Below are 20,550 nucleotides of genomic sequence, written 5' to 3'. Positions count from 1 at the left end.
AGTATCAACTAGCGTGGGCGGGGCTAAGCTCTGTTCACTTGAATGGAGCTTAGCCCCTCCCACGCTAGTTGATACTAGTCGTGACGTCACTGGGCCGGCGGTAGACAGTGAAAAGGCCGCGCCGCTGCCTTCTCAAACAACTGATCGGCGGGGGTCCTGGGTGTCAGACCCCCGCCGATCAGATGCTGAAAAACAAAGTGCAGAACCCCTTTAACTTTAATAATTTAATTTATTTTCATTTTGAGGGATATCTTTTCCAGTCACTTGTCTGCAAAATGGGTCCGCATCCACTCCACAATTTTTCACCCGTTCCGCAATTTTGCGGAACGGGTGCAGGCCCATTCATTTTCAATGGGGCCCGAATGTGCTGTCCGCATCCACATTTGCAGATCCGCATCCTCATTTGCGGATCCGCACTTCAGCATCTGTGCTTCTGTTTCCGCCAAAAAATAGAACATGTCCTATTATTGTCCTCAATTGCAGACAAGATTAGGCAGATGTTCGTCCATCACTACTGACTAAGCCTTTCATCTGTCTCATGGATAGATTGATGGCTTGCACATACCTGGCTTTTGGCATATAGCGTTTGTGTGGTTGTCTGTTGTATGTCGTAGATAATAGGAGTCAGAGACGCATCCAGCTATCCTCTTAATGCTGTTTCCAAACCATTTTGATGGGGTTTCCATCAATTTCTAACCTTTTTTTGTGTACCATACACCCTCTCTTCTTCAGAGCAGGGGGTGCCTGGTTTGATGCTCGGGTCTCCCAATGACTTTCATTGTATTAAATTGTACTCGAGCACCCACAATATTCGGCCGAGCACTCGGATGTGCCGAGCATAGAGATGCTCGAGCCGAACAGCAGTTTGGCCCAGCATGCTCGCTCAACACTAGATGTCAACAGTGATATTGTACACCCACAGTATTCGGCCGAGCTCTCGGATGTGCCGAGCATAGCGATGCTCGAGCCGAACAGCAGTTCGGCCGAGCATGCTCGCTCAACACTAGATGTCAACAGTGATATTGTACATCCCCTTGTTATGTTACAATTACTTAATAGAACCTTGAAGATATTAGTATGAAATTAGTAGAGACTTGATCATAACAAAGATGATCATCAGCATCATCACCGACACCATTAACATTTAGTTCTTACTATGGATGCATTTTAATATTGTCATCTTCTTCAGTACTGTCATACATAATAAGAAACATTCCTCATGCTACAGCTAAATCTGAAAACTTCAGTATACTCCAAAAATAAATATGCAAATGATCCCTATTAGTCAAGAGTCATGTTATTCCCAAGTGACTTTCTGGTGCCCACTGGGCTACCACTGTGGTGGCTTTAGGTCATCTAGAGGCCGCGATTAACCCAGTCTGTGTACATGCAGTTCTAAACCTGCCTGTGCATATTGTACTTGTCTATCACCAATGGCCCAGTCCTAAGCACTGAGAAGAACATACAGTATATAATATGCTTGCTCTGGTTACATCCCTCCTTTTTTACTATAGACTGTGTTAAGCAGCAGAGCATGCCCCATTGCCAAAATCATAGCAGTGTTATATAGTTAGGGGGGGGGGGACATCTTGTATTAATGTTGGTCTCCTTTCTTACAAGGAGTGTGATGGAGTAGCTCACTTTTGAACATTACACATTTTCTTTAACACTTTTGTAAGCTGTGTATTATGGTATTTTATGCAATTACCATATTTAATAAACAAAAATTTTCATGTATTACAATTTTTGTGATTTCTTTCTACCCTTATTCTGCAGCTAACAAGGGTCCCGGTTGAGTCTTGTGGTCAGTATACTACATGCAGTGATTGTCTGGGCTCTGGAGATCCACATTGCGGCTGGTGTGTGCTTCATAACACGTAAGTACCAGGCAAACTTGACATATTGTATTTGGAGGCAGGTGTTTCCTTCCAGAGGTTTTGCCCATTAATAAGTTTAATGTTTACATATTTTTTTTGTGCTTAGATTTATCTACATATATTTCTCTCATGAGTAACCTCAGAGAGAGTGTCTTTTACTTTTCCAAAGTCATATTTGAGAGGGGTTTATGGCTATGTATACCTTCGGGGCAATTTTGCTATGATTGCATTTTAATCATTTTGGTTTACAAATCATTTTCCCATTTGTCTTTATTAAAAATATTGAGCTGTTCTGCCACAAAGGGTTATCTTTCTCGCTGTGTGAATCATACTTTTTATTTTCACTTTGTGCTGGTCTTTAAATTACTAAAAGGTCATATATACTTATTTAAGCCACATTCTTATCAGTATGATAAGAATTGATCTATTATGAGTGTTTATAAGTTCAGAGATCAGAGATAAGGAGCCGTCAGCTGAGCTGCCTGACAGAACAGAGTGAAATCAGACAGCAGGCTAGTAGAGAACCTCAGTGCTATAACAGAGAAAAGAGCTCAAAATTTTTTCATAAAGTCCAATAGAAAAATGTATTTTTAGCTCATAATGAGTACGATGCAATAATAAAAAAAAAAAATTCCCCAAAGGTGTACATAGCCTTTAAGAATGTCTCTTGCCCAGGGCAAGCTTGACTCTCATGACTATAGCATCTCACACATACTCTTGTTTGGGTGAACTTGCAATCTCTAAAGCTGCCCATACACCTTTAAAATGACAATGGCTATCTCTCCTGACTCCACTATACATCTACGAACTTAATTAAGACTAACCGTCACACGTCCGCAAAATGAGTCCGGATCCGTTCTGCAACCGCACTTCCGTTCCACAAAAAAATAGAACATGTCCTATACTTGTCCACAGACACGGACATGAAAGGGATTTCTATTTAAAGTGTCGGCCATGTGCGGTCCGCAAAATGCGGAACACACATGTCCGGTGTCCGTGTTTTGTGTATCGGCAATTTGCAGACCGCAAAACACTTGTGGACGTTTGAATGGACCCTAACCTGTATTCATTTTTAGTGAGGAGAGGGCAGCTTGCAAACATCTCTGGCGGTGACTTACCTGAAGTGAGAAAATTACAGCCTTTTTGGCGTGTATTAGTGGCAATTTTTTTTTATTATTTGCTGTTCAGCGGTGCAGTTATATGTTCTAAAGCCTTTTTTGGCTTGTATAAGTGGGGGGAAAAGGGGGCTTATTAGCCATTGTGAGGCGAAGTGAGAAAATTAAAGCCCTTTTTGGTGTGTATTAATGGCAAAAAAAAAATATTATTTGTCATTCAGCAGTATAGTTATATGTTCTAATCTAAAGCCTTTTTTATCATAGTGGCAAAAAAAGTTATATTTGCCATTCAGCGGTGCAGTTATATGTTCTAAAGCCTTTTTTGGCACGTATAAGTGGGATAAAAAGGGCTTATTAGCCATTGTGTAGTGAAGTTAGAAAATTACAGCCCTTTTTGGTGTGTATTAGTGGCAAAAAAAGTATTATTTGCCGTTCAGCTGTGTAGTTATATGTTTTAAAGCCTTTTTTGTCGTATATTAGTGGCAAAAAAGTATTATTTGCCATTCAGCGGTGCAGTTATATGTTCTAAAGCCTTTTTTTGGGGTGTATAAGTGGGATAAAAAGGGCTTATTAGCCATTGTGTAGTCAAGTGAGAAAATTACAGCCCTTTTTGGCATGTATTAGTGGCAAAAAATATATATTATTTGCCGTTCACTTATATATTCTAAAGCCTTTTTTGGCGTGTATTAGTGGCAAAAAAAAGTATTATTTGTCATTGTGTGGTGAAGTGACAAAATTACAGCCTTTTTTGGGGTATATTAATTTCCTTTTTATTTACTTATTTGATCTAACAGTATTTCAGACAGAGAAGTGACAGGCCCTGGACAGGGGAGGGGCAGAGGCCTAAATGTTTCTGGCGCAGGCACAAGTCACAGCAGAGTAAGGGGGTATGGCAGCAGGAGTCACTTCGAGAGGCCTGAGCTCCCAGTGTCATCTAGCAGTCGTGTCTTGACCAGCAACCCAGCGGTTCTTGAATGGTTGACTCGGTCATCCACTTTGTCCCAAGTGACATCAGACACCCCCATCCAAGAGTCGGTGGGTTCGTCAGACACAACCCTTAGTTGGCATGACCCGAGAGCAGGCCCTGTGCCCTTACCTGTCCTCAACCTGCCTCTGTCTTTTTCTGTTCCTGTTGTAGATGTGAAAAATTGTCTAAATTTAAGCCAGCAAGGAAGCTAGCCTACATTTAGACCAGCAGTGGATACACCAAAGCTATATTTTGGCTGGCGTATAACTTTGGCAGGTCCACCGCCAGCTAAAGGGCTTATTAAGACCAGCATCTAAAATGCCAGTCTTAATAAATGACCCCCTATATTCATTCAGATGAAGATAGTATATTGAAAACTTCTACGGGTGGAGTATCATGGCTATTAAGAGCTGACATAAGAAAGTAATTGCAATCAGCATGTCGGTAACAGAAGCGTAAAACCAATCACAGAAAGATTTCCATCACAGGAAGTTCTGTAAAAACCAATTTATCTTACCTGTCTTTCCATCCATCTACCTGATGTGATATACAATACTTTCCACAATGGTTCATAACTTCCTTAAAGTGTAACTGTCATATTTTTATTTTATTTGCTGGTTTATTAGAGCTAGGCATGTATACCTGAGTTAGTCTGTCAATGATTGTCAAAAGATCTTTAATTTCCCTATAATAACAGCTTTCATTAATGTCCTCTGTCCCTTTCCACTGCTCCCTTAAAAGACAATTGCTATGGCTTGCTAAGAAAACAGATAGACAGAGGGTCAGTCCTTCACACTGCATGCCTGCATTAGGGTCCATTCACACATCCTCAAGTGTTTTGCAGCCCCAAATTGCAGCCATGTGTGTTCCATCCGTAACTAAGGGATAAACTCAAGGAAAACAGTAGTATGTGAAGAAACTAAAGATTGTTTTATGCATAATGCTGCTGCAGCAGTAACATATGCTAAAATTGATTTTTTTATGAAAACATGACAGTTACCCTTTCAATTATTTGTTGACTTGGTAATGTCGAACATTTTACTATTATAATATCATTCTCTATATTTCTTACAATTTGTTACAGTAATTCTATCAATTAGAGATTTGTCTTTCAAGGCTGTTATCCCAGATGATCTTTACGGTTAGCATTCAGCATTGACTTATAGGAACCCAACATGAAAAAAGCACAGTATCCCTTTAACCCCTTCAGCCACCGTGACATACATACTGTTATGTCATGGTAGCTGAGGTAGTGTATGGAGCAGGCTGCTGCAGTGAGCCCTCTCTATACACGGTGGGTGCCGGCTGTATAATAGAGCTGGCACCCGGCTACAATGATGGAGAACAAGGATCACACCAAACCCCATCATTGAACCCCTCAGATGCCAGGATCATGGCATCTGTGAGGTAAAGCAGACGGATGCGGCTCTCTCTGCCTTCTCATCAGACCCCCGCAGTGAAATTGTGGGGCTCCAATCAGTTTGGTTTAATATTAAATATATTTGGTTTAATATTTTATAATCTAAATATATATTTATTGTTTATATAAATATATAAACAATAAAAAAATAAACATATCAGGTATTGCCGAAAATGTCTGAACTATTAAAATATTTTTAAAATTTTTCTGTGCCGTGAACACCATAACGGAATCAAAAAGTAAAGAAACACAATTCGGCGCTCACCAAAAAATACTCTTTGCAGCTTTATTCAAATAAAAAGGTCAGCATCATGCGGGCAAAATACAGCTAGAAGGCGACCTTCTTGCCCGCATGCCGCTGACCTTTTTATGTGAATAAATCTGCAAAGAGTATTTTTTGGTGAGTGCCGCATTCTTTTTTTCTTTTCTCTCCTTTGTTGTAAATTAAATGGTGCCCTTAAAAAATACAACTTGTCCCACAAAACAAGCCCTCATATGGCTATCTGAACGGAAAATTAAAAAGGTTATAGTTTTCACAACGTGGGGAGTTAAAAATGAAAATACAAAACCAAAAATTAACCCAATACTTAAGTTAAGGGAATATCAATGAGAAATGGTTCTATATGTCAAATTTTGAACACACCTTTGTAATAAAGACATCTGAATAAACTACAGAACCAAGATTTCTCAGGAGTCTCATAAAATACTTCAATTGAAGTACAAGACATCTGGAGAGGAAAAAAGTAAATTTTACTCCTAATTCTATTGTCTTTTATACTGCAAATTACAATGAGCTCCTTTTTTTATATCAGTGTTTGTGCTGAACCCCTTTCCCTGGTACCAAGAGGCTGCTGGATTAATTTGCTCCTATGTGCCTTTGCAGCAGGATGAGGGCACAGGGCGGGCGCTCTGGTGACGGCTGTGCTGCTTTGATTTGAACTGTGATACAGGCTTCTCTGTGTGAAGGCTCCTTGCCAGGGAGCTGTCATTGATTTTCACCAACCTTACTCTTGTCCTAACTCTACAATGGGAAACCTGACTCTAATGAAAGAAAACAGCAGAAGATATTGACTGCTTTATAGAACATTAGACTTGGGAACTAACGTAAGAAGGGGACACATTTTTTTCAATTCTTAACCCACTAAGCTTTGTTTGAGTTATATGTTGTATTTCTCTTGTAAAGATACATTTATATGCAGTATGAGTTTCTGAAATATGGTAATAATTTACCTTGCTTTCCCTGATAATACAATATTATGTATATTATAATCTGTCAACATTTTGGATGCAGTCTAGCAGGTGCTGTACACCACTTTCTCTTTGCTTTTGGGATACTGCATAAGGTTGCTGTACATTTTACTGTACGCTAACATTCACAAAGGAGGTAGGACAGGAGACAATCAGAATCATGAGAAATAGATTATTATGAATAATAATAATAATAATACATTTTCTGAATTAAGCATTATCCTTCAGTCTACGCCCTTAAGTAATGCCAGGTTTGTGCCAACCACTAGCTCTCAGCTCTGGATGACCACAAAAATGTACAGAAAATCATGTACACCTATTCATTTTAATGGTGCTCTAGTTTAGTGCCATTAACACCAGCATAGTATCAGCATAGGCACCCCCTTTATGTAGCCTTTGGGATATTGTGAGAAGGATACATAACCAGTATATAGGACTACAGAATTATAGACCATTTTTCTGTCAGAGGGATAACTAAAGCATTCGGGAATGAACTAGGCTGACTTTTGAACCTACAAACTATGGAGAGGATTATGTTAGGTCCCATTCACAAAGTGAATTTAGCCTCTGCAGTTTTTAACTTAGCCCAATGAATGGAGCCAAACCATTAGGAGACACCTTCTGAAGCATCCAGCAGTGTCTGTCTGGACACCGCACTAAGAAGGAACATGTTCCTTTTTGGCATGGTCGTAGCTTTAAACTGCCTGCCTTCCACTGAAACTTGGACATGATGTGGCTGCAGGAATTTTGATGTGGAATCTGGGGCAAAATTACAGCAGAAAAAGACACCATGTCAATGTACCCTTAGAGTTCACATCTATGTACAGCATTCGACTTTTGTTACATCATCATACAGGTACAGAAAAAAGAAAATGAAGGAGAGGTATATATGGCATGTGATGGACACCAATGGTGCCTAATTGACCCATTGACACATAAAGAGTATATCTATCAGGATCCTTCATGGTAGCTGTCACTTTTCCAGAAAAAATTGTGTTGCATTTCTGGAAAATAACACAGAAACTTCAGGGCAGATGTGAACAATGCCTTAAATGATATCTATTGCCCTCTTACTTATTACCTCTTGCCTTCACTTGATCTAAGCTTCATGGCTGTGGTCTTGAGGGCGTCATGTTCAAAAGAGCAAATGAGTCATATCCCCACATACAAAAAAAAAAGAAGAAAAAATTAGAAGTTGTCATGGAGTATGAATGAATCTGAATGAAAACATAAAACTTAACTCTCTAAATCAAAAGTAAAAAAGAATGTAGTTCTATAATCCAATTTCAATGCTTCTTGAAAAAGCTTTTCTCTTTATAGTGTCTAGAATGTACTGTGACATTGTCGTCTTTTCAGTGAAAGAAAATCAGCATTCATTTTATTGCTTAGTCACAATCCTGCTCAAATCATTTATTTTAAATGATTAATCCTTCCAGATGTATTGGCTAAGCAGCCTCTAAAACTCCGGCCAGTACATGTCCATTATTTCAAAATAACACTAATGTCTTCTGCAGTTTTATAGCCAAAGCTGTTCCTTGTATTTGTGTAGGAAAAAAATGACAAATAATCACAATTAGCCAAACCAAAGCCCCTTCTAAGGACCTTAAAAAGTGGTTCTGAATCCTGGCCCATACAGCGACTCAGATAAATCATTTAGATGGTGTGAAATGAAATCGTGGAGCTTGGCTGCTGCCGGATTCTCTTGGGACTTAAAGGAGACTGCCAGGTTTAAACATTAGCTGGCATGAAGTAGATGCTGTGCCTAGGTCTTATACAACTGGCAGATCAAGGACAGCGTCAAGGACGCGAGAATATCACTGAACCTGACCACAAAGGTTATGGCTGGCTGGGAAAGAATGAGAAGGCAGGAGAAGAGCACTGTGGAAAAGAGGCAATCAATAGTGTCTTCTAATGAAGGGAAAATGTTTCAACAACATGTGATAAGCCGACAAATGCCACATACATGCCAACATACAGATCTCCCTGGTTCTACATTATTGTCCTATAGCATACACACACAAAAATATTGTACTAAATAATTAAATAGGCTCCAGTTGTGCTATACATGCAGGAAATACTTGTTTGCTATAATTTCCAGGTAAGCAAAGCCGGCCATACACATTAGATAAGTATCAGTTGGGAGAGAAATGGATAGGGTGTGAATTTTAACTGCCCGATCCAGGGTCTGGCAAAGGTTTTTGGCAGTGACTTCCTTCCAACTCCCCATTCAACCTTGATCTAAGTTTCATAGTTGTGGTCATGAGTGTACCATATCCCCACAAAAGAAACGGGAAGAAATGAAATGTTGTCATGGAGCATGGATCAAGGTACATCCATGCAGAGCTTTTATGTGTAGGAGGAGCTTGGAAGAGATGGCTATCGGCCAAACAAACGCTTAACCTAAAGCTATCGAATGTGTACAGACAGTTTAAGTGAAACTTTAAGGGAATTGGTTTTACGCTGCTGGGCTCTAACAGCTCCAGCACATCCTAAAGAGTCCAGATATTCATGAGCCTCTGGCTTTCCCAACCTTCTGCCACCGATTGACAACTAAATTAGTAATAAGGGGTGGAGAAAGCCAGAAGCTCATGAAAATTCAGGACTTATCAGCATGTGCTGGAGCTGTTCAATTCAAGATTTTAGCAAAATGGCTGGATCAGTTAAAGAAAATGACCCAGCATTATGCTAAGGGATCCATAACAAGCTTATGCTGCCCATAAAACTAGTGACAGATTCCCTTTAAAGGTCTTGCAGTCAAACTCTCAGGACAGAAGGATTCAATGACGCATATATATGATTTAAAAGGGTTATAAATGATATCCTTATGCCTGCTAGAGGCAGTCCATAATAGGCATCAAGCAAGCATAGACACATATTATAGTGGACCTGCTTCCCGAATATGCTGTCCTATGTACCGCAAGAGCAGACTAATACAGGGACAGGTCTGCTCTACTGTTAGCCCAAGCAGTACAAATAAAGTATTTTACTATTTGGGCTAATAGGAGAGTGAACTGTCCCTAAATGAAAAAGCATATTCAGTTGACAGATGTACTGTACTCTGAATAAGACTTGTGACTCTCTTATGCTAAGACACCTCTTTTTTTAAAATTACATGGACCAGCACTGGTTAATACTGTATAAGACAGTTTAATTCCACCCTTAGGATGGTTCATCTCAGCTGCTGTATTTGTTAAACTTTTCATGCATTGTTTCACATTTAATGATGTTTAATAGTTAATATGGTCCAATTAATAAGGAGCTGTAAAGATGCCATATGGATGCCTTGTATAAAGTATCTGAAGTTAAAATTTGTTTCCAGAGCCTTCTTCATGAGACCATTTAATAGAGGTAGTTTAAGAAGGTAAAGTAATTCTGAAGAACAATAAGTCCTGCCGCTCTTCCTTTTAGAGTTAACAGAGGACTCCCATGGTAGCTGTTTAACCTAATGGATGGAAACAGTGCTGCCTGAGAAAGAGATTGATCGTAGTAGCTTCTGATAAGCTCACTGTCTTAGATATTTAACCCTTATCATACAGGATGGCTACCAGTCTTGTGATACCTTTTTGAAGCCAGTTAGGCAAGTACAGTACTCTATGACAGGGCAAGGGCATTACAGTTTTTTTTTTTTGCTTCATTGATTCTGTTCATATTCCTACACTTTTGAGTGCTGCAGACACCATCTCCTCTTGAAACAAATGTGTTGGCCTTTTGTGTCACTCCCTAGAGTGCACTACCTGAAGGTTAAACTATTTCTCTAACAGAGACTTTGCAACATCGAATGCAGAAATATCAGGCTATGAGTAAGTTGAATTTCTTCCAAAAATCCAGAAAATGCATTGGGGGAGAACATGTTGTCCTTAGTTGGATTCAAACCCAAAACTGCAGCCCTCCAAGGCAAAAGTGCTGACAACTGAACCACTGTTCAATTAGTGGACTTTCTGGATCATCCATGGTCATCCTGAGTCCTCCAGGGCAAGAAAAGCTCCTTAAAACTGAGCCTGTCTCTCCGTAATGGATAAAAGTTTAAATTGGGACACCATTGCCCTCTCTACTAACTGACAATTCCATACTAGAGGTTTTAAAAATAAAATCAGGCAACTGCTTTGGACATTCCGGTTTCAACAAATACATGCTATACATTTTAAAAAGATAAGTAAAAAAAAAAATCCAATATACTTTCAGTATCAATTGCTCATGGTTTTCAGGATCTCTTCTAGTAGATAAAAATCTTTATCATGTGATCAGCTCACAGATTAATAAACTGTGCTCATGTACGAAATTCTCATTCTCTCATATTGGAGCATTCACCATTACTGTCAGAAGTGCTGATAAGGTTTTTGTGCTAGCAGAATATCACCTCCGTTTGACATCTTTTTGAACACTAACCCAAAAAGTTTAGCACCATATTTTCAATATTTTTCCTCAATACCATCTACTACTGTATGTTAAAAATTATAACAGCAGACAAAAAAATTGTGACTTTGGTGGCTTTAAATTTAAACTTGTTAATACTTAGTTATGACTTATTCTTACATATACTGGATATAGTAATATTCTACTATGAATTAAGTTTATATCCTTAAAGTGTGTCATTTTGGGCATTTTTTTTTAAATAAGCTGCTGTGCATTTTTCGGAGCTCATGGGTGGAGTCTAGCTGAATTCATATCTGCCAATACCCAGGACATGAAGAACTAATCAGCTTAAGTTGCTTTCACACTAGAGGCAGCCTTCTCCGGCAGAGCAACAGCCTGCTGGATCCGTGCTGTCGCTAGTGCACCGTGCTGCGGTGCTACATGTCATAGTTTTATTCAGGCTGCCTCTCGGCATGTTTGCCATGCTGCGGCTGGACCTCCGACCAGCCCTATTATAGTCAATGGGGCAGGAGCGATCTTCCGGCGGCACGGTGCACAAGTGGCAGTATGGATCCAGGAGGCTGTTCCTCGCTGGAGAAAGCTGCCACTAGTGTGAAAGTAGCCTTAGATGTAAAGATAGCAGTGAAGTCAGATAGTAAATCACTAAGAAATCAGCAGCAGCCTCTATGTCTTTCTCTCTGCCTGTCTCCAGTCCCTGAATTCGCTTTCTCCTTCTCCCACTCTTGTTTCCTTGAGACTTATATGAAATCTGATACTTAAGTGAGCAGACAGCCCATCTTCACTAAAAAAAGATCTAAGCATCAAATTGAGAGTAAGTAAAGAGGAGAAGGGAGCAGGAGAGGAGTCTGATATCTCACGGAGGGGGTGGGGGGGGGAATAAGTGAAACCTAAATTCCACCCTCACCTCTGTCCCTGCCTACTTGTGTGACCGTCCTAAGTGGCAGACCACAGCTGTTCGACGGTCCCTGCTTATTTACGTGCTGAGGCTTACCAGGGAAAAACAGAGGGAAAAAACAATAAACAAAGCGACAGTCAGACACACAAATACTGAGAAAAACCCAGAACCAAACTTCTCAGAGTCAAGCATACCAGATCAAAATCAAGACAGAATAATGAAGCCAAATCAGAAATCAGATAACTAACCAATACCAAGTCAAGGTCATACACGAGCCATTAAGTACAGGTCCTAATATGTCAGGCAGAAATGAGTCCAAGAATCAAGCCAGAGTCAAACCAGGAGATGCAGAAAAGCCAAATCAGAATCCAAGAATCACGGTCAAAAGGAGTAGCCAAAGTCAGAAGTCAGGAGATCAGAACAATCCATAATCCAAAGAGCTGGTGAGGTAGATTGCCTGTTTAAATACCTTGCACTTCCTGGTCACATGATGCACTGCCTGGTCAGGTGACATGCCTGGCATCATGTAACTTATGACGTCAGAATACCTGACATGGGAGATCAAACTGTTTCTCTGAAAACTGGGTGTCGGCAAGTTGCCAGCGTCCAGTTGCCAAAATAGCATCTGCCGATGCTATTAGTGACATTATAAAGGAAAAGGAAGTATAATTCTCAGATAAGATATATTACAAAGTTTATGTTATTCGCCTATACTAATAATTTATGGAGAGAAAATTAAACAATAGTCACCTTTTATTATTATTTGTTGTTTTTTTAATAAATCAATTGCTCATCTTCGAGCAGCTGTATGTTCCCTTTTTAATGCCAGCAGGCTCTTTGTAAATGTTCACTAACCTTCTCAAACCCTAAAAATCGTCTAATCAGTGTAGAATACTACTGATATAGACTAGGCTTGAGCGAATCGAGCTTCCGATCATACATCTGAAGTCATTTCATTAAAAAACTTTGTTGGTAATGCTGTTTCTGTACAGCATTAAAATGTATGGGCTCTGTGTAGTAAAACTTTTGGCCAAAGTTGCGCCAGACTTTGGTGAATGACTTCAGCATTCATATCTGCATATTTAAAACTGTTTAAAAAAGAAGTCGACTTTGTTACCAAGCTACAAGCCAGTACCAAAGCCGACTTTGGATTCCTATTTTAAAATGTTTTAAAATATTCTGATAGGAATACTGAAGTCATTCACGGAAGTCTCGTGTGACTTCGGCTGAGACGACACGGAGCTGCTACACGGAGCCTAAACATTTTAATGCTGTACGGAAACAGCATTAAAAAACAAAGTTTTTTAACCAATCAACTTTGGATCCGAAGCTTGATTTGCTCAAGCCTACTATAGGCTACTGTTAGCAAAGAATTTCCACAATGGATTGTGCAGCAAATTTGTACTGCAACAGAAGCAAAAACCTCTGACATTTTCACAGATTTTCTCTAACTCTTTTGAAGGGGATAAGAGATAGGTTTAGTCCAAATATACATCTTCAAAATGTATACTGAATAGAGATGAGTACATTTCCTAAATTTATTTTTTGGTCTGAATAGTCCAAATCGGACAGGAAATTCGATTGGGGGTAGTAATTGATTCTACCTGAATCAAAAGGGCTTTGAATGCCTGGTAAATCTCTCTCACTCTCTTTCTCTCTCTCCCTGGAAAAAAAATCTACCAAGCTATTCTTAAGAATTTCTGATTCTAGGAATCAATCTCTCATCTATATGTTGAAAAAACTCCCACACCACAACACAGACTAAACACGTTCTGGTGCCACTATATGTAATATATAGCTGTTTACTCATGAGCAAGGCTGCCAACAGTCCATAAATTCAAGCATAGTCCATAAAAAATAGGGAATTTTCTTTCCAGTGTCCTTTATTAAAATGGACGTGCTTTCAATTTTCTGGGGCTGATCGGTCATATACAGATAGTTGTAATTGTAAGTAACACCATTTTACAGTTCAGAGTGAATGCTATGAATGTGGTCATGTCAGTATACTAGGCTGGTGTCATGTATCACTTATCACATTTATGACTTATTATGGGTTTCCAGTGTCTCTTCAAAAATATTTGCTATCTGCGATTTTTTTTGTATAAGATAATCGAGAAAAAAATAAGAAACAATTAGATTGACATCCCTATGAGTGAGTGTGATTTTTAAAAAAAATCATTTAACTTCTACTTTATACTGTACATTTCTGGTGTACTCTAAGACCCCTCATTTCTTAATAATGAGGCTAAGGTGGAACCACCTCTTTCTAGCTCTAGGAGGAAAAACAGTCCATTCACTCAGGCATGATGTAATTGATTGACCCTGGGTTTACCTTTCTTAGTCAAAGTCTTCTGAATTATAGCTAATAGATCTCAGGTAACTCAAGACGTCTACAGAGAGTAAGATAGAATCTCACTCTATCTTTTTAACCATGTGGCTTGGTTGACTTTCAGCCAGCATAAAAAGGCACTGTCTTTGATTTGCCTTTTTTCTTTCTTTTTAAACTTCTTAGCTGGAACCAGAGAGGAAAAGCAATATGTGATGCATGATTGGCTGCAAAAGAACTACAAAGGCCTTTGTCTGCATTTAATGTTCTTAAGAGGGAGGGTTTAGAGGCCAGCTATCCAATCCAGCAGGTAGGCAAGCAAAGCGATAGATGTTTCAAATGCTCATTGTGGCACAATGTCAGTGTGTGCTTCAGAAGAACAAAATGACCATCTATTTCTAGCCTGGCTGTTACATGAGTAATCAGGAGTTTTTTTTTTTACCTTTCATAGAAAGACATTCCTAACTTAGCTCATTAGTACTTATTGTTGTTAGTTATTATATAAAAGCTAAGGGCAAAACTAGAACAAAATGTGACTGTAGGAGGCTGATTCTACCTTAATCACATTAACTGGGGAGAGAAAAGTCCACTCACATGGTGTCTTTCTCTTTATCTTTTTAGCTGCAGGTCAGCTAATTTTCAAGCTCTTCTACAGTCATCCAGGATGGCCGGCACTGCTCCTCAGACTACCCGGTGTAAACTAGGCAGCCCTCAAATTGGTTAGCCAATGCTGGTCAATCCGAGGGCAGAGCTGTACAAGAGGAAGCTTCTTGTTCTTACAAATGCACAGTGTACATCATGCCGTCTGAGAAGCGTTGAATGACAGAAGAAGAGCCTGGAAATAAGTGGGTCTGCAGCTAAAAGGATGAAAGGAGGACACCAGCTAACTGTTCTCTTCACTCCCCAGTTAATGTCATCTTTCTTACTGAACCAGAGGGTCACTTTAACTTTTCTGTAGTGAAGCAGGGCTACTCCTTATTGTAATCTGTATTGGAGCTGTATGTGCTGCTCAACTGTAAAATGAACAGTTATATCTAGACTACAAGCTTACTTTACTCATGCTGTAGGCATAGTCCTCCACATGTACACATATTAATGACATGCCACCAACCCTTCTATGACCTGTATTTCTGTAGAGAGAAGGAGTTTTGATTGAGAGCTTTTGTTTTTTTTATTAAGTATGTGTAATACACTTCATTGTTTGTTATTAGTTATTATTAACCCTAAAAGATATAAATCATAATGACATCAAACGGCCTTATTTCTGAATCTTAGGAAAAACACCATGACAGAAACATAAATGTACTATGCTTCACATTTAAGAATGAACTTTGCGCAGTAATCATCAGCTTTTCAAGTGAATTATGCTATAGACATAACCGTATAAAATAACTATAAACACCACACTGATTGCTTTTGTTTATGTGCTACTAGAAAACCTGATGATTTTTAAAAGTGCAGCCGAGAGATGTAACCTGGCAAATTGGCCAGTACGAGAAAATGGCAGATTAAATGAGTTTTCCCTCAGGATACATGTCTTGGCTGGACTTCGTTACTGTTGCTGACATTTATCTGTTCCCAGTACCAATATTCCGAAAAAAAATCTACAGGAAATAGTTTTCTACCCTGAAATACCCTGTGAGATTTTGACCTTTGTAAGTTTTAACTTTGTGATAATGAACTTGCTCTTATACTGTATACCTCAAAGAACCGAATGAAGCACATAGTAGCCTATCACATAGCATTCCTTTTCTTAAAGCCCAAGTAAAAAAGTATATTCTGGTCTCTATGAATTTACATTCATTAAAATGTGTTTTCCAGGAGTTTAATATTAATGTCCTCTCCTCAGGAAAGGTCATCTAATTAGTGGCGGTCCATCTCCCAGCATTCCCCGTGATCACTTGTTTCGGGAGACTGCAGTGCTTTGTGCTTACCAAGCACAACATTGCACATTGTATAAGCTGTTGTGCTTGGTATTGCAGCCCAGGCTCATTCAACTGATTGGGATTTAGCGGTGCCTAGGCCATTTGACTGATAAACATGAAACTGAAGGCCTAGAAGGAGGCAGCAGCATTCACCAAAGCTCGGAGGCCTCTTCAAACTGCTGATTGGGTGAAGCGTCGGGACTCAGACCCACACCTCTCAGATATCAATGACTTATTCTGAGGATAGGCCATCAATATTGTACTCCTGTACCCTTTAATTCAGTTTCGTTCTACCTCTTACAAACACAACTGCATTGACAGTTTCTTGTGACTTCTCCACTTCCCTTTTCACCAGTTTGCTTCTGGATAATTCATCCCAGATAAATTTAGGATTGATTTCCATGTTAGCCAGACACTGTGTGCTGTCTGCATCAGTATGTCCGTTCCGTAGCCCCGCAAAAAAAATAGAACTTGTCCTATTCTTGTCCGTTTTAGGCATTGTTACAATGGATCCGCAAAATAAAAAACGGATGCCATACGGATGGCATCCTTTTTTTTTGCGGATCCGCTATTTGCGGACCGCAAAACACATACGGTCGTGTGCATGTAGCCTAAAGCTGTTGTATTTTACATGTGTCTGTACCTTCAGGCTTCTTGCTGAACAAATGGCAAAGCTTCGAAATGGTAGAAGTTAAGCTGGTATTAACTACATGTATAAAATAAAATAAAGATTCTGACATAATATCAATTAAAGAATAATAGGAACAAAAAGGAAAGTCCCTGCTTGCTGCATGTCACGTAGTTACAGTCAAATTATCGGATTCAGAAAGACAAGTTCCTTTCATGTGAAATATATACCTTATGGCCAAGGTAATTTGCATAGATTAGTGTAACGGAACATCTAGTTAATTTTTGGTCAATGTTTTCCATGGAAAATAAAATGGAAACGAGTAGAAGCTTGTTTCCATTTTGACGTACTGTACACTCGCTTTTGCATTGTAAAAGTCATTCCTTAAGGGCAGGTTATTTCTTGTAGACATTTTTCTGAATTACTGTATTTCCTGGAGAAATCATAACTGCAAAGTAATCTGCAATGGCCTTTTTCTCTTTGTACTGGTTACATTGTTTTATTTCATTGCTTAGAAAAGCATTGTGAACAGAGAAGTGTAATCTGTAGTTTGAAACTGAATATATGGCGAAGATCTATTAAAGGGGTATCCTATGATTGAGGTTAAAAAGGAAAATCAGACATCATATAGTACATGACAATCTCTTTCTAACAAAGCTAGAACCAGCCGTGTACCTCACATGGATCCAGAGATCTCCCCATTGATTGCTCCAATTGCTCTGCTAGATTCTCTTCAGCCTGGCAACTCAGGGGTCATGTCCTGTCTGCTGCAGCTCTCTCCCTGTAAATGCCATAGCTTCTAACAGAATATATGGCTGGTGGCAGTTGAAGATGTAAACCAAGCACATTTGACCAGCTCAGTGAGACAAAAAATAAGGAAAAGAACAAATAGCATATATATTTTATTGAGTAGCTCACTGGCTATACCTCCCCTTTAAGTGAAATCCACCAGAATTCTCACTCAATTTGCACAAAACAATGTTGTATGTACCTTGTAAGTATGTGTGTTAGACAATGTTTGTACCTTGCTAGTGTTCTTTAGAGGAAAAGAAGGCATGCCTTAAAGGGAGGGCATACATAAAAAATCTGAATTACTCCACAGAGTTGCACCAAAATATCAGCACAATGTAAGCAAAAAAATAGGTGATGTAAAGATAAAAGTGTCTGCACCAAATTTTACAGCTAGATCCACTGTGATAAATTCGGTGCATCTTGAGACTGTCCGATCTAAGTTTACAGTCTACAGGAGTCATTTATTATGATGGCATTTTTTAAAAGAGGTAGTTTATTGGGATTGGATTGGGCTACTTTTCACCAAATTTGTCATTAATCCTAACACTTTTGTCTAAAATTGCTGCTCTATTTTTTTTACGCCACCCTGTACTGGAGTGATTTTTTGTAACTTTTTTTTTTACAAAGTGACAGTGATAAATCTGGTGAAACTCACTAATATACCTAACCATGCCTACTTTCTCCCCTACTTTAAAACATGGCATAAAGCTGCAAAAGGCAGCACATTTTCTATGCCCCGAACACCTAGCAGGCCCTTTGCTGCTCCCCTAAAATGACCGGAGCAGCCAGTCGCACATGTGTGCGGACACTCCATTCATTTCTGTGGGAGCTCCGAAGATAGCTGAGTACATAGAAATGACTGGAGTGGCCGCGTACATGTCTGACCAGCTGCTCCGGTCATTTTAGTGGAGCAGCAAGGGGCCTGCAGGGGGTATGGGGCCCCCATTCTTGTTATCGGTGGGGGTCCCAGTGGTAGATGTGATAGATGTGAAATAGATACTATGGGGGTAGAAAAGGCTTAATTGCCCATTGCAACCAATCAGATTCCACCTTTAATTTTGGACAGCTCCTTTATAAAAAGAGAGGAATCTGATTGGTTGCTATGGGCAACTTAGCCCGTTCTTCTTTACACCAGTTTGATAAATGACCCCCTATATGTATAGATAGATAGATATATAGATCAACTGGACAACACATAGAAGTATGGCACAGAACAGGTTAATCTTGCTAAACTGTGTGGTCCTCTCTCCCTAGAAAGGGGAATGGATGCAGGTCAGGGACCATGTGTTCACTTATTGAGTGGCACACTTAATACAATATTGATTTTGGCATGTGTAATGAAACCATAAAAAGGCATTCCTCCAAAGTAAATAGATAAAACAAATAGGAAGAGCAAGGCATTGCAGCATGCAGGCTTGGCAAGTGCGCTGTGAGCATAAAGAAGAGATGGAAAAATCAATGTACAATAATAGTAACTATTAAACCCATTATGATCTGAAACTTTATTGGTCTGGAAGGGATGGGTAATAAAGCTTCTGCAATGATTATGACATTATCACCATGATATAAGAAGAGGTATAATCACACCATGCTTCTATGCTTTTGCAGGAATTGAATCAATAGCTTTAGAATGCTTGTGATAAATGGGCATTTTTGTCAAGTGTAAGGTTCTTGATATTTGCATAAAATGTCATAAAAATAAATAAATATTTAGCTTTATCACGATGCAAGTCAAGGCATACTCAGGTAGGACTAATAGCCCAATCTTATTTAAACAAGCACATACACTTAATAAAATACATTTTGTAATTTTTAACATTTTTTTTATAAATTTCATGACCAAGAGTTAAATATATGCACAGATAATGAAAAAAGTTGTTTTTGCTCACCAAGCCGGAAATCAGTTCCACTGTTCTCTTGTTTCCCTGGAACAGTATATTCTTAATTTGAAACAAATTAAAAACTTCTAAAGCTGTAAAAGTGTGATAAAAAAAAAAAAAAAAATACGCATTTCAGATGATGAGATGCATCCTTATTCATGGTTTCCTAAAATTTAGGGATCTTTTTTTTTTATCACACTCACGCGACTGTGGATGTTTTTAATTTGTTTCAAATAAAAAATATATAGGTTTTTCTGGACAAAATAATTATTATTAAGTGTTATCTGGTGCCATTTTTTTTATATATCCTAATCCATATAAGACAATGGGCCATTTTCATAGTATACATCTCTACTACAAATTCAGCCACATTGGCAATATATTTTCTGACTTCTGACCTACCCTGGGTATAAAAGAAGCAAAAAACAAAAACTATTAGTAAAACAGAAAAACCTAATCACTGATCATATGCGTCCACTTGACAAGTTCAGTGCTGAGTGTACTTTGAATTAATGTGTTGTCATGTCTATTGATGGACAGTGGGGACAGGGCATGACAAAAGGATTCAAGGAACACCAATATTATACAATTTTACAATACCCCCTCAGGCAAGGAACTAGGCATAACACATGGTATGACTTTTGCCTACAGTGTTTCTTTTTAGATCATACATCTTATTTATTGTCACATCTGGCAACTGTTTTGGCAAGTACAGTATTTTTGCAAGATATTGGTTCTGCCAGTGAGTGTAAGATTGTAACTGGAACCCTGCTCTGGGTTTAGGGTTGCTTGGTAAGGGTATATTTTTTTATGTTTTAGAAGTTTAGAAGTATACATTTATCTAGGAGAATGAGAAACTTAAAATAGGCACTGTACCTTTATCAAAACGTTTAACAAATCAATAGCACAAACAAATATAAGAAAGATGCCTCTTTCCTCACTTATAGGACATTTCTCTTCCCTCCCCTACAGAAGTGAACATTCATCCTCAATCCCTCTTGAGCGACAAGACAGAGTTAGGCCTCCTGCACATGACTGTATGGCTTTTTCAGTGTTTTGCTGTCCGTTTTTCATGGATCCATTGTTCCGTTTTTTGTTTCCGT

The 20,550-nt window shown here is 38.9% G+C and overlaps 1 protein-coding gene across 1 annotated transcript in view; it reads left to right on the top strand.

The window, feature by feature from the left end:
* Nucleotides 1-20,550, top strand: part of PLXNA4 (plexin A4) — an 810,841-nt gene that overhangs the window by 480,816 nt on the left and 309,475 nt on the right. Inside the window, exon 5 of the mRNA XM_040413397.1 lies at nucleotides 1,777-1,877. Coding sequence (XP_040269331.1) covers nucleotides 1,777-1,877 — 101 coding nt within the window. The remainder of the gene's footprint in view (nucleotides 1-1,776; nucleotides 1,878-20,550) is intronic.

Source organism: Bufo bufo, chromosome 1 (assembly GCF_905171765.1).
Source record: "Bufo bufo chromosome 1, aBufBuf1.1, whole genome shotgun sequence".
Lineage (NCBI taxonomy): Eukaryota > Metazoa > Chordata > Amphibia > Anura > Bufonidae > Bufo > Bufo bufo.
Note: the sequence above shows the minus strand (reverse complement) of the source record. Positions and strands in the feature narration are given on the sequence as shown.